The sequence below is a fragment of the Gracilinanus agilis genome, chromosome 2 (genome assembly GCF_016433145.1).
Source record: "Gracilinanus agilis isolate LMUSP501 chromosome 2, AgileGrace, whole genome shotgun sequence".
In the NCBI taxonomy this organism is placed as follows: Eukaryota; Metazoa; Chordata; class Mammalia; order Didelphimorphia; family Didelphidae; genus Gracilinanus; species Gracilinanus agilis.
In genome coordinates this window covers 335,254,921-335,269,979 of record NC_058131.1, presented here as the reverse complement: position 1 = coordinate 335,269,979, position 15,059 = coordinate 335,254,921, and the positions used below count along the sequence as shown (strand labels likewise).

The window sequence follows — 15,059 nt, the reverse complement described above, 5'->3', positions numbered from 1 at the left end:
TATAAAGCAGCAGTCATCAAAACAATATGGTACTGGCTAAGAGATAGAGAGGAGGATCAGTGGAATAGACTTGGGGTAAATGACATCAGCAAGACAGTGTATGATAAACCCAAAGAGCCCAACTTTGGGGACATGAATCCACTATTTGACAAAAACTGCTGGGAAATCTGGAAAACAATATGGGAGAGATTAGGTCTAGATCAACATCTCACACCCTACACCAAGATAAATTCAGAATGGGTGAACGACTTGAATATAAAGAGGGAAACTACAGCTCTGAGGGATTTATGGTAAAGAACGCTACCTACATTCAGAGGAAGAACTGCAGGAGAGGAAACATATAAGAAAAACAACTGCTTGAACGCATGGGTCGGGGTGGACATGATTACTATGACTACCACACCAATGCAACCACCAACAATTTGGAAATAGGTCTTGATCAAGGACACATGACAAAAGCAGTGGAAATGTGCATCGGCCATGGGTGGGGGGAGTGCGGGGGGTGAAGGGGAAAGTAGGAGCATGAATCATGTAACCATGTTAAAAATGAATATTAATAAATGTTTAAAAAAAAAAAAAACACAATATGGTACTGGCTAAGAGATAGAAGGGAGGATCAGTGGAATAGACTTGGTGTTAATGACATCAGCAAGACAGTGTAAGATAAACCCAAAGAGCCCAACTTTTGGGACATGAATCCACTATTTGACAAAAACTGCTGGGAAATTTGGAAAACAATATGAGAGAGATTAGGTTTAGATCAACATCTCACACCCTACACCAAGATAAATTCAGAATGGGTGAATAACTTGAATATAAAGAGGGAAACTATAAATAAGTGAACACAAAATAGTATACCTGTCAGATATCTGGGAAAGGAAAGATTTTAAAACCAAACAAGAGTTAGAGAAAATTACAAAATGTAAATTAAATGGTTTTGATTATATTAAGCTAAAAAGCTTTTGTACAAACAAAGTAATCAAAATCAAAAGGGAAACAACAAATTGGGAAAATATCTTTATAACAAAAAACTCTGACAGGGGTCTAATTACTCAAATATACAAGGAGTTAAGTCAATTGTATAAAAAAATCAAGCCATTCCCCAATTGATAAATGGGCAAGAGACATGAATAGGCAATTTTCAGGTAAAGAAATCAAAACTATCAATAAGCACATGAGAAAGTGTTCTAAATCTCTAATAATTAGAGAAATGCAAATCAAAACAACTCTGAGGTACCACCTCACACCTAGCAGATTGGCTAAAATGAAAGAAGGGGAGAGTGATGAATGCTGGAGGGGATGTGGCAAAATTGGGACATTAATGCATTGCTGGTGGAGTTGTGAACTGATCCAACCATTCTGGATGGCAATTTGGAACTATGCTCAAAGGGCTATAAAAGAATGCCTGCCCTTTGATCCAGCCATACCATTGTTGGGTTTGTACCCCAAAGAGATCATAGATAAACAGACTTGCACGAAAATATTTATAGCTGCGCTTTTTGTGGTGGCAAAGAACTGGAAAATGAGGGGATGTCCTTCAATTGGGGAATGGCTGAACAAACTATGGTATATACTGGTGATGGAATACTATTGAGCTCAAAGGAATAATAAACTGGAGGAATTCCGTGTGAACTGGAAAGACCTCCAGGAACTGATGCAGAGCAAAAGGAGCAGAGCCAGAAGAACACTGTACACAGAGACTGATATACTATGGTAAAATCGAATGTAATGGACTTCTATACCAGCAGAAAGCAATGACACAGGACAGCTCTGAGGGATTTATGGTAAAGAACGCTACCCACAATCAGAGGAAGGACTACAGGAGAGTAAACATATAAGAAAAACAAATGCTTGAATGCATGGGCTGAGGAGGACATGATTGGGGATGTAGACTCGAAACTACCACACCAATGCAACTAACAACAATTTGGAAATAGGTCTTGAACAAGGACACATGTTAAAACCAGTGGAAATGTGCATCGGCCATGGGTGGGGGAGAGCGGGGGGTGAAGGGGAAAGTAGGAGCTTGAATCATGTAACCATGTTAAAAATGAATATTAATAAATGATTAAAATTTTAAAAAAAAGGGTTATAAAGCTGTATATACCTTTTGACCCAGCAATATCACTAGTAGGTCTATTCTCCACAGTGACAGTTGCCTCTTGCCTTGTCTTTACCTCCATTACTTTAAAAAATGAGACCAACCCCGTGCCAAAGCACCAATGTGAAAAACAAGAGACTTAAAGCACCCTTCAGGTGCCCCAGCTCAATTGTTGCATGATGGGAAAACTAAAAACCTTTTAAAAAGTATATACTACTACTAATAAAAACTCAAACCTGTGAAAAGTAATGAACTCACAGTTAGAAAAGACTAGAAATCATCTAGTCCAGACTCTCTCTGATATCAATTTAGTATAAATTTGTACCCTCTTTCTTTTTAAAAAGGAAGGTTCTGAAATTACAATTTGGGTCTCAGCCCCACTCTTTGTTTGAGCATGCATATGTATTACAGGAAGACACTAGAGGTCTAGTAGCTTCCTGGAATCCTGGAAGATGTTTGATCCTTGTCCCATGTAGACTCCTAGCATCCAGAAGACTGGCCTCTGACCAGGTCTGGGGTCAAGTCTTTCCAATCAGCGAGACCCAGAAGGAGTGATGTCACTAGGATTATAAGTTAGGGATCAAGGAAACAGCTTGGTTTCTTTGCTAGTGAACAGAGACACAAGGTAAATGGCAAACTGAGATTAGGTAAGCGACTGGCCATGTGATTATGTGCCTTTATTTTCTTCAGACTGCTTTCACTAACTAACAAATTATAAATTAATATACAGTCTCCAGAGAATTTTAATCCTAACATTCATGAAGCATGAATTTGACCTCCAGAGGAAACTGAAGCTCAGAATGTAAAATGACCTTCTTGAGGACCCACAGTCAGGGAAGTCAATAAGCATATTTATCAAACACTTACTCAATACCAGGCACTTGTGCTATGCTGGAAGATACAAAAGCAAAACAGTCCCTGCCTTCAAAGGAGCTTACCATCTAATTCGGGAGACAAAAAGCAAACAAATATGTACAAACAAGCTATGGAGAGGATAAATAGGAAATAATTAATAGAGAGAAGGCACTAGAATTGAGAGGAATTGGTAAAGGCTTCCTATAGAAGGTGGGATTGAAGCTGGGACTTAAAGGCAGGGAAGCCAAAGATGGAAATGAGAAGTGAGAGCAGCACAGGTATTGGAGAGGGAAGAGGAGCTCAGCCAGAGAAAATGCCTGGAAACTGGAGATGGAATATCTTGTTCACATAAGAGCAAGGAGGACCGTGTCACTAGATCAAAGATACATAGGTGAGTGTTAGGTATATATACATAGACTAAAAAGGTAAAAAGAGTTAAGTTATGAAGGCCTTTGAACAGAGGCCAAAACAGTATCATGTATCTGATCCTGGAGATAACAGGGAGCCATTGGAGTTTATTGAGTAGAGAGGGGTAGCATAATTAGACCAGCAATTTAGAAAAATCACTTTAGTAGCTGAATAAAGGATGGATCAGAATGGGGAGACTTGTAGCACAAGTAAACTTGTACCACAGCAGACTCTGCTATGTCTAGGGATGAGGTGATAAAATCCTGTAACCAGTAGTGGCAATATTAGAAGACAGAAGTGGTTATAGTAGAGAAAATGTTACAAAGGTGAAATCAAAAGGCCTTGGTAACTGACTGAATACTGCAAGGGGGAAGGGCAGGGGAAATGAAAGATCGTAATGAGTTGAGGGTAACCTAGGTTTTGTGAATCTGGGAAACCTGTATATATTCTATAGTAATAGAAAGTTTAGAAGGGAGAGGATTTATGGGGAAAGATAACAAGTTTGTTTTTGGTCATGTTGAGTTTAAGATATCTAATAGACATCCATTTTGAGATTCAAGGCATTTGAAAGGCTATTGAAGATTCAAGACTGGAAGTCAGCAAAGAAGTTGGACTGGATATCTATCGATATGAGAATCATCAACAAAGAAATGATAATTAAATTGAAGAGAGCTGATATGATCACTAGTGAAATGGTATAGAAGTTGAAGGGAAGAGGGCCCAGAATAGAGCTGGACAACCACCATTATTGGGCATGACCTGGACGAGGCTCCAACTAGATAAGTAGATGAGCCAAGATTCAAACTCAGATTTTTCTGACTGAAAACTCAATCCTCTTTTCAACATAGTTGTCAAACTCCCTTCATGTAACTTGGGGTCTCTTGTAGTCTAACAGACTTACTTGAGTTTCAATTCTCTGGTGAGCTCATTTTGAGTTTGTTCCAGCTCCTGACGCTCTTTGATATGCTCTTCTTGAAGGTCATGTATTTCTGCCTTTACAGCCTGGAGCTTAGAAAACAACTAGAACCAAAAAGACAAACAAAAGTTAAAAGCAATAATTCTCCCATTCTTTAAAAATAGTTTTTCTTTTTTTGTACCCTTACTTTCTAAGAATTGATACTAATATTAGTTTCAAGTCATAAGAGTGGAAAGGGCTAGGCAATTATGGTTGAGTGACTTTTCCAGGGTCACAAAGCTGGGAAGTGTCTGAGGCCACATTTAAACACAGTTCCTCCTAACTCCAGGCCTGGCACTCTATCCACTGAGTCACCTAGCTGCCCCTTTAGTTTTCTCTCTACCTTTTTGAGTTTCTTGGTTTTGATATCCACTTCTTGTTGCAAAGAGCTATAAGTCTCCTTTAGCTCCAGTGTTTCTTCATCCCGACTTTCCATTTGTTGTTGAATTTCACGTTCCCGACGTTTCTAGGAAATATCATAAAAAGGACCAGTTTTACTCTAGAAAATGGTCTTACTTATAGGATTCTGATGAAGAATATAGGAACATACATCTTACACCTCTTGATTTAAATCTCCAGAAAACAAGTCAGGCTAAATGGGAGAGGGGAAGAATTTTCCTCCCACCTCTCCCTACTGGAAAAGAAAAAGAAAACCTTTGTAACAAACAGATCAGATAAATTTCTAATTTTAATTTCCTCTGGAAGAATTCAGTATAAGAGATATTTGCTACATGCTTCAACCCAAAAAACAAATCTTTAAAATTACTACTCTCCCCAAAACATCCCAAATTTGTAATTACTTGCTCTGCAATTTCCTGTCGCTTTTGCTCAAGTATTTTTTGTTGTTCATTGGTATGGTCAACTATATTTTTTCCTCCAACGAGTAGCTTACTTTCCATGGCCTGAAAGGGAAATAGAGACAAGGCAGAATTAGTCCTACAATTAGTCTTCTCATATATATTATTGAAATCTCTTCAATTCAATTCAATAGCACAGAGGTAGATACAAAAGTTAGCTGATACATGCTCTTACATTACCAGTATATCTATTTATGTGGGACTTTCCTTAAAATGACAAATAGTATCTATCTAAAACCATCAGCAAGTATCATCTGCAATGGGGGTTAAGTTAGAAGCCTTCCAATAAGATCTGATGTGGGGGGCAGCTGGGTAGCTCAGTGGAATGAAAGTCAGGCCTAGAGACGGGAGGTCCTAGGTTCAAATCTGGCCTCAGCCTCTTCTCAGCTGTGTGACCCTGGGCAAGTCACTTGACCCCCATTGCCTACCCTTACCACTCCTCTGCCTTGGAGCCAGTACACAGTATTGACTCCAAGACAGAAGGTAAGGGTTTAAAAAAAAAAAAAAAAAAAGATCTGATGTGAAGCAAGGATGCTCATTACCACCACTATTCTTTAACATAGTACTAGAAATACTAGCTTAATTGTTGGTGGAGTTGTGGATTGATCCAACCATTCTGGAGGGCAATTTAGAACTATGCCCAAGGGGCTATAAAACTATCCATACCCTTTGATCCTGTAATACCACTACTAGGTCTGTATTCCAAAGAAATAATAAAAAGGGGAAAGGACTTACTTGTATAAAAATATTTATAGCAGTTCTTTTTATAGTGGCAAAAAATTGGAAATTGAGATTTCCATCATCAGTTGGGGAATGGCTAGACAAAGTATGATACTGTTGATGGAATACTCTTGTGCTATAAGAAATGATAACCAATATGATTTCAGAAAAAGCTGGAAAGATCTGCAGAAACTGGTGCAGAGTGAAATAAGCAGAACCAGGAGAACATTGTACACAATAACAGCAATATCATATGATGATTATCCGTGAAAACTTGGCTCCTCTCAGCAATACAACGATCTGGGACAATCCTGAAATACTTATTGCAGGGAATGTTATCCATCTCTAGAGAAAGAACTGTTGGAGTTGTCTTTCACAACAATGTATTTATGGTTTTATTTTGGGGTTCGGGTTATATATGAGCATGCTTTTACAACAATGACCAATATGGAAGTGTGTTTTGCATGACAATAAAAATACAATTTAAAAAATGCTAGAGAAGAAAAAGAAATTGAAGGAATTAAAATAGGCAATGAGGAAACTAAACTAGCACTCTTTGCAGCTGATATTATGGTATACTTAGAGAATCCTAGAGAATCAACTAAAAAACTAGCTAGAATAATAACTTTAGCAAAGTTATTTAGCAAAGGATACAAAATAAACCCACATAAATCATTAACATTTTTATATATTACCAACAAAGTCCAACAGCAAGAGGTAGAAGGAGAACTTCCATTTTAAATAACTCTAGGCAACATAAAATATTTAGGAATCTACTTGCCAAGACCAGTATATCTATTATGGTTAATGCTTTGCCCTTATTCCTAAGCAGCACAAGGTAAAGGAGGCTTGGAAAATAATATATTATGTCTTCAGTCCTCTTCCCATTTCAACCAACCCAACAAGTGGGAGAAAGGTACTCAATCCTTTACTTTGGTGATAAGGGACGGGGGTTGGAGAGTGGGGGGTTAAGGGGGGGATGTTAGAATGGAGAATGCTGATTTACTGACTGATAGCATGTATGTGAGACTCAGGTGTTTGGGGGCTTTTTTCCTTTTCTTTAATACCAGCTGGGGAAGGCACTCCTTTCTTCACTACCTGCTGTGTCTCTATATCACTGCCCACCTATGCATAGTGTGAGGGCCTTAAAAACCAAGAACCCTAAGTGATTCATACATTGTACCAGATGTATGTTTTAATTATAGCCAATTATTTAATTGTTTAGTAAAATTTCACTATCATCTTATGCTTTTTAGAATTAATGTTTTTCTTTCTCTTTTTTTTTGCAAGTCAATGTTTTTCTTCAATCTTCATTTTTAAAATTTGCCTCATTATTGTGACCCCAGCAGGGTGAAGGACAGACAGAATTAAAAGGAGTATGTGGGGGGCAGCTGGGTAGCTCAGTGGATTGAGAGCCAGACCTAGAGACGGGAGGTCCTAGGTTCAAATATGGCCTCAGACACTTCCCAGCTGTGTGACCCTGGGCAAGTCACTTGACCCCCATTGCCTACCCTTACCACTCTTCTGCCTTGGAGCCAATACACAGTATTGATTCCAAGACGGAAGGTAAGGGCTTTAAAAAAAAAAAAAAAAAAAAGAGGAGTATGTGTTATATGTACAACAGCTTACAACTCTCACACCATCTGCCTATACAGTTGTAAATGAACCATCAATCACAAGTCATCACAAGTGCTCCTTGCTCTGAACAGCTGTGTGGCAACCAAAAGTATTAAAATCAAATCAGATTTATAATGCAGAGAATATTAGAGACATCCTTTGGAGAATCCCCTTGTAAAGCCAATAATCCTCTCCCCCAAAATTTAGCTGTTTTATAAATTCTGGTTTTCATGTTAAATTTTAAATCATAGAAATTTAGAGGAAGTGATCTTGAAGACCAAATGGTCCAAGCTCACCTTATTTCTAGGTGAGGAATTAGAGGCACTGGCTATCTAAACTGATAAAAGTGAATTAGTGACAAAGTCAGGATTAGTACCTAGGTCTCTTTCTATACACTTATATGCATTATTTTCTGAATTTACATCCTTACTCAAGGCCATGCACTCTTTCTGAAAACAACAAAAAAATTTCAAGTCCTTAACTTCTGTCTTAGAATCAATACTAAGTATATATTCTTTTTTTAATTTTAATTTTAAACCCTTACTTATCTTAGAATCAATACTGTGTAATGGTTCCAAAGCAGAAGAGCTTAGGTAAGGGCTAGGCAGTTGGGGTTAAGTGACTTGCCCAAGGTCAAAGAGCAAACTTGTTTTTAAACCTCTGAGCCATATCCTCCTTCCTAAAATCTTCAAAGATTACACTAGTTTCTGCCTTCTACCTGTTTTAGGGAGAAATAGAGGGGGGAATGTATTCAAACTATATTTGCCTAAATCAAACAGAGAGAGCTATGGAAAAAGTCCTTTGGGACAGTACCGGACCTTGATCTTGGCACCCAGCATTTCTGCAGCATCTTTCTCCCTCCTCAGATCCTCCATCTTTTTCTCCTTCTCCTTTAATAATCTCATCTTGTCTTCAGCTACCAAGGTGTGATCCTCTACAATGGCCTTCTTTTCAATCTCCAGTTTCTCTTGCTGCTCCCTCCAGTAGTCATCCTTATCCTCACCTTCATCCTCACCTTCTTCACCTTCTCCCTCTTCCTCTTCCTCTTCCTCCTCTCTGCCTCCAACCCCTTCTTGGCGTTTTTCCCTTTTTTTCCTTTTGCCAATAGAACGTTTTTCCAGCTGGGCCTTAAGCCGAGCAATCTCTTCTTGAAATTCTCGAAGGAGGGCATCTTTAGGATCCTCATTAACTCTTGGCTTATTCTTAATATTTTTGGCACGGTTGGCATATCTCAGTGTGGTAAGGGTTTCTTCCACATTATAAGAGGCAGGCCCAACATTGGCCACCATCACAGTTTTAGCATTGCCACCTAAGGAGTCTTGTAAAAGCCTGGTAAGTTTTGAGTCCCGATAGGGAATGTGAGTGCTCTTGCCATCTACAAGGGCAGATATAACATTGCCCAAAGCTGAAAGGGACAGGTTAATCTTGGTGGCTTCTTTCAACCTTTCCCCTTGAGCTCCTGTCTTGGCTTGGCGTTCACTGCCTGCAAGATCTACTAGGTTCAGCTTCCCCACACGGATATGATTTTCTCCATCAAGCCCTACTTCGCTGCACTCAATAGTGATAACGAAGATGGCATGAGAACGAGAACTGTGTTCATTCATGTTGGTAGCACCAACTGAACGATTTTGATTTCCTACATTCATGACATGCTCTATTTCCTTGACACTCTTTGTAACAAAGGAGGATAGATCCTTCACATAGACACCAGTGTCTGGCCTCTCTTTTAGTTCAAGCCTTTTTGTCTGATCCTTTGATAGCAGATCTCGGATTTCTTCTTGGTATATTTCTAGGTAAGAAGCTCTGACAAGGTACTGCTGATTCTGGGATCTAGAAATGTGGGTAAAGATATGATCAAAGGAGTTGGGTATGACACCTCTTTTCTCAGGGTCACCACGAACCCCTTCCATTGTGTAGGTTTTCCCAGTCCCTGTTTGTCCATATGCAAAGATGGTTCCATTGAAACCCTGAAGGACAGAGTCTACAAGAGGTCTGAAAGTCTCATCATAAAGTTCAAACTGTTTGGAATTCCAGTCATAGACAGCATCAAAGGTAAAAGTCTTGGGCATCTCATGAGATGTTCCCCTGGGGTTCTTGACTGACACCTGCCCTAGCTTCACGTCCACATCAACCACTTTATCATATGAAGCAGCTTTTTCTTTGCCATTCATAGGACGACATCGTACCACTACCCTGACCGATTCTGAACTCTTCAACTTAGACATGGTGACAGGTCAGTGTGGGATAAATTTTAATGACCGCTGATCCAATATAGTTCAGGATGCTAAAATCCTAGGAAAAAAAAAGAAAGCAGTCTTAAGATGCAGGTTCAGTATATTATTGCACATCAATTCATACACATGATGATTTTTTATTTCATGAAACCACTGTCAGTTAAATTTAATATCTTTAGAACTCTCTGTGTTTTCCCTCCCACAAACTCTTAACTATCTTCAAAGAGAAATATTAATGACAACTCACTTATTTTAAAGTTTGCAAAGTACTTCTGCATAAGCCTGTGAGGTAGGTAGTGCAACAAGATGAAGAAACTACCTAGCAAAGATAAGAAATGTACCCATATTCATACAGATAGTTAAGTATTAGAACTGAGATTCAAAACCCAAGTTAACTCACTCCCATGTACAGTTCACTTTTTTTTTTAAGCCTTTACCTTCTGTCTTAATATCAATATTGAGTATTGGTTCCAAAGTAGAAAATGGTAAAGGATAAACAATTGGGGTTAAGTGACTTGCCCAGAATCACACAGTTAGGAAGTATTTGAGATCAGATTCAAACTCAGGACCTACCATCCTCAGGCTTGGTCTCTATCCACTGAGCCACCTAAGTGCCACTACAGTTCACTTTTAACTACACTATGCTCTTTCTGTCAGTAACATTACTAGTCAATCGATCAACATGTATTTATTAAGTGGCCTCCATATCCACATCCAGAGAAAGAACTGTGGGATTAGAAACACAGAAGAAAAACATATGATTGATCATATGGTTCAATGGGTATATGACTGGGGATGTTGACTTTAAATGATCACTCTATTGCAAATATTAATGATATAGAAATAGGTTTTGAACAATTATACACGTAAACCAGTGGAATTGCTCATAGGCTCTGGGAGGGGAAAGGAAGAAGGAAGAGAAAGAACATGAATCATGTAACCATGGGAAAATATTTTAAATTAATCAACAAAATTTTTTAAATTTTAAAATAAAGAAAAAAACTAAGTCCATTTGCCAAGCACAACACTAAGAGGTATTGAGACAAACAGGATTATTGCAACTATCCCTACTCCCAAGAAATTTACATTCTAATCTGATAAATAAGTGTATATCTATATATGTCATTATAGACAGAATAAATATAGTCAATTAAAAACAAGAATAAAAGAGTTAAGTACAAGATAGTTTGAGAGAGAGAGCACCAGCAGTTGGAGGAATTAGGAAAAGCTTCATGTAAAAGGTGATGCTTACTGTTGGTGAAGCTGTGACCCAATCTGGCCATTCTGGAAAGCAATTTAGAACTACATCCACAAAGCTATTACACTGTACATGTACTTTGCCCTAATGATAACCACTACTAGGTCTAAACCCCAAAGAGATCAAAGAAAGAGGAAAAGGACCTCATATGTACAAAAATATTTATAAGAGTTCTCTTGGTAGTAGCAAAGAATTAGAAACTAAGGAGATACCCATCAACTGAACAAGTTATAGTATATAATGTGATGGAATCCTATTTGTGCTAGAAGAATTGATGAAGGGAAAGGTTTCAGAGAAACCTGAGAATACTTTGTATGAACCGATATAGAATGAAATCAAAAGAATCAAAACAATGTATACAATAACAACAAAATTATGAGGACAATCAACTCTGAAACTCTTAAGAATGTTGATCAACACAATTACCAACTGTAGTCCCAAGGACTCATGACAAAGCATGCTGGAGAAAAGATACTCAGAGTTCAGAGCAAAGCATATGTTCTTTTCTGTTTTTCTGGGCAAGGCTAATGCAAGAATTTGCAAGAATTTGCTAAAACCTTGCCAAGCCCCAACCTTGGATTACTACTACCATTTTCTACTTTCACTCCTCTTCATGAACTGCTGCATGCCGTTGGGGAAAATCCTGAAACCATGCTGCCTGAATCAAGCCCAAACTGATCTTACTTAATTTCAACTGGGCCATCATTGCATCACAGCAATCCTTTTATATCTCCTAATCAATTCACTATCCTATTGACCACAGCAGCTTTTCCAAATATTTTTATCCCCCTTCAAACTTCCTATAACACCTTTCCCTTGTCCCTACCCTCTCTGCTGAAAATTTTGTCCAACATTTCACCAAAAATTTTAGGTCCTGTTCCAAGAACTCTCCTTTTTTCCCCTCTTCCTCATCTCACATCCCTAAAATATCTTCTGACACTATCTTCTCCTTTACTCCAGTCTAATATAGAGGTTGCCCTTCTGCCTGCCACAACAAACCCCCCGCCCCACATGCACCCTTGATGTCATTCCATCACTTCTCCAGCAAATTGATTCTTCTATCATTCTTGCTCTCACTAATCTTCAATCTCTCCTTGTCTCTTCCCTGTTACCTACACACATGCCCAAATACTCCCTCCCTCCATCCTTAAAACTACTCACTTGATCCAACCATTCCTGTTAGTTATAACCCTAAACTCCTCAAAAATCTACCTACAATCAATGTTTTCACTTCATTCTAACACCTCTATGGTCTGGCGTCAGATCTTATATCATTCAACTTTAACTACTGTCTTAAAAGTTTCTAATTTCTTAATTTCCAAATTGATGACTTTTTCTCAATCCTTATCATTCTTGACCTCTCTGCAGCCTTTGACACTATCAATCACCTTCTTTTGGATTCTATTTTTTATCAATAAAGCATTTTAATTAATATGTATATTATTTTTAATATACATTAAAAAGATATTTTATTTTACCAATTACATGTAATAATTTTCCACATAAGTTTTCTGAAGTTATATGATCCAAATTCCCTCCCTCCCTCCCTTTCCTCTCCCTTCCCAGAGATGGTAAACAATTTGATCTGTGCTATACATATATTATCATGCAAAACATCTTTCTATATTGTTCTTTTTTATAAAAGACTATAAATTTTCACAACATTGCTGTCTTCTGGCTGACCTCCACGTCTGGCAACTCCTTCTCAGTCTCCTTTGCTGAATCTTCCTCCAAGTCATGCCTATTAACTATGGATTATCCCCCAAGGCTCTATTCTGGCCCTCTTACCTGGTAATTTCATCACATCCTATAAGGAGTTCAATGATCATTTCTATGATTCTCATATCTATTTAACCAGCTCTACTGTCTCTTCTGACTTCCAGGCTCACCCACATCTAGTAGATATCACACATTAAACTTATCCAAAAGAGAACTCCTTATCTTTTCCCTCAAAGTCTCCTGTATTTCAGTTCCCCTTTTGCTACTTAGAGGTCATCCTTGATTCATTACTCAAACTCACCCCATATATAATCTGTTGCCAATTTGTTGATGCCCACCTTCACATGATCACCTAGTACAGATACTCTTCACCAAATGCCTAAACTTTTATAATAGCTGGTTAGTCTCCAACCAGTTTCTTCCCACTCTAGGTCATTTTCCACTCACCTGCCAAAGTGATCTTTAAAGACAGGCCTGACCATGTTATTTCTATCTGGATAAACTCAAATGGCCACCATTACCTTTGATTTTTAAAACTTTCAAAACTTAGTCCATTTTTCTAATCTTCTTACCTTTTACTCCCTTTTTTGAACTCTTATCATATAGCAACACAAGCTTTCTTGTTATTCCTCACACATGATATTTCATCTTTGAACTCAGCATTTTTATTGGATGTCTTTCGTGCCTAGAATACTCTTCCTCATTGATTCTGCTTCCTTGTTTCCCTGGCTTCCTTCAAGTTTGAGCTCAAATCTCACCTCCTATAAGAGGCCTTACCCAGCTCCACTTACTTTTAGTTCCTTTCTTGTGAAATTACCTTAGCATAGTACCTGATATAAAGTGGGCACTTAATAAATGCATGCTGACTAACTCAAAATAGCTATAGGAAGCATAAAGCATTTTAATCATAACTCCATGAGGTAGGAAAAATATAGATTATTCAGAGGAAGACACAAAGAGGCAGAGAAATGAATGACTTGCCCAAGAGTACAAAGCGAGGGATAAGGGATAGAACTTCAAGATGTGTGACTCCAAATCCTGTATCCTTTCCAGGCTGCCTCTGGAATGTAGGGTTATGTAATCTGACACAGTCACAGAAACTCAGTATCAAGGAGTGGCTCAAAAAACAATCTTATCATGCAATTCAGGGGCCAAGAGGGACTTTAGAAACCATATAGTCCAACCCCTTCATGATAGAGATAAGAAAACCAAGGCCCAGAGCAATGAGATGACCTGCCCAAGATCACACAACTAATAAGCAGCCTCTATACTTCTGTTTATTCATTATTTGACATTTACTCAGAATGTACACTTGGAAATAAACAAACTAGACTGTTAAAATGTTGTCTTTGATTACCAAGTTTCATTTCCATTTCCATTTCATGGTGCATGGTTCCTAAAGTCCTGGAAATAAAAAAACTGTCTTTGTCCATCTCTACCTTTTCATTTTTCAGAAAAGCTATGTGAATACAGTCATCACAGACCTAATGCTTCCAACCCAGCCTTCTGAGTCTTCTGTGAAAAGGTCAAATATAAATGGAAACAAATGAGCTAGAGAGGAAAAAAAAGAAAAAGAAGTCAGTATAGCATGGTAGTCCTGAAGAATCAGGCACCTTGAGAAAGACTTATCTATCTAAAGTTTTATTCAACTTTTATTTAATAAGCTGGTCTTGATATAGTAATTTCTCCTGAATCAAGAAGCAATCAGCCAGATTTTAAAGTTCTCCAGATATTGAAACACAAAGGAAATACTCTACCCTGTATCATATTTATCCTCATCATTAGTACTCCATTAAAATCCTTCTCATGCCTACTGAGGCAGAGAAGCCTTTGGATTGTCAAAGGTCAAACCATCAGAGCACAAGTTCTAACAGATTCAACCAAACTAGAAAGAGTTTAAGATAAGGTAAAAATATTTTGCAAACTATGTCAGTTGTAATGAGGAGAGGAAAAAGAGAGGTATTTTTGGTCATGGCAAATCTCCTAAGTCATAGAAGGCCACAGCCTATGCTGGTAAAAAAAAAAAAGTTCCCACACTGGTAAAATCCTTGAAGTATTAATAATAATATTACAACACTTCAAAGATCTGTAATTATATCTATGGCAATTCTCCCTTCACCAATGCATATCATAATCCCCCTACATAATGATAATCTTGGAAGCAGCAAAGTATCATTGAATGAAAGAGAAGAAAGCATATTCCAGGCAAATCAAACTACCATTATTACCTCAGACTCAGATGGAAATAGCCCTGAACCCAATGGCCTTGGAAATAACAGTATCTCCCAGATTACTGGCTCTGCTTTCTGCCTAGACATAGCCATCAGTGAGGGAA

The 15,059-nt window shown here is 38.1% G+C and overlaps 1 protein-coding gene across 1 annotated transcript in view; it reads right to left on the bottom strand.

Annotated features, from left to right (window-relative positions):
* Positions 1–9,738, bottom strand: part of KIF3B (kinesin family member 3B) — a 22,794-nt gene extending 13,056 nt beyond the window's left edge. Inside the window, exons 1-4 of the mRNA XM_044664297.1 lie at positions 8,332–9,738; positions 5,120–5,221; positions 4,663–4,785; positions 4,266–4,384 (exon numbers count right to left, since the gene is read on the bottom strand). Of these exons, the coding sequence (XP_044520232.1) occupies positions 4,266–4,384; positions 4,663–4,785; positions 5,120–5,221; positions 8,332–9,738 (1,751 nt within the window). The remainder of the gene's footprint in view (positions 1–4,265; positions 4,385–4,662; positions 4,786–5,119; positions 5,222–8,331) is intronic.
* Between the last annotated feature and the right edge of the window lie 5,321 nt (positions 9,739–15,059).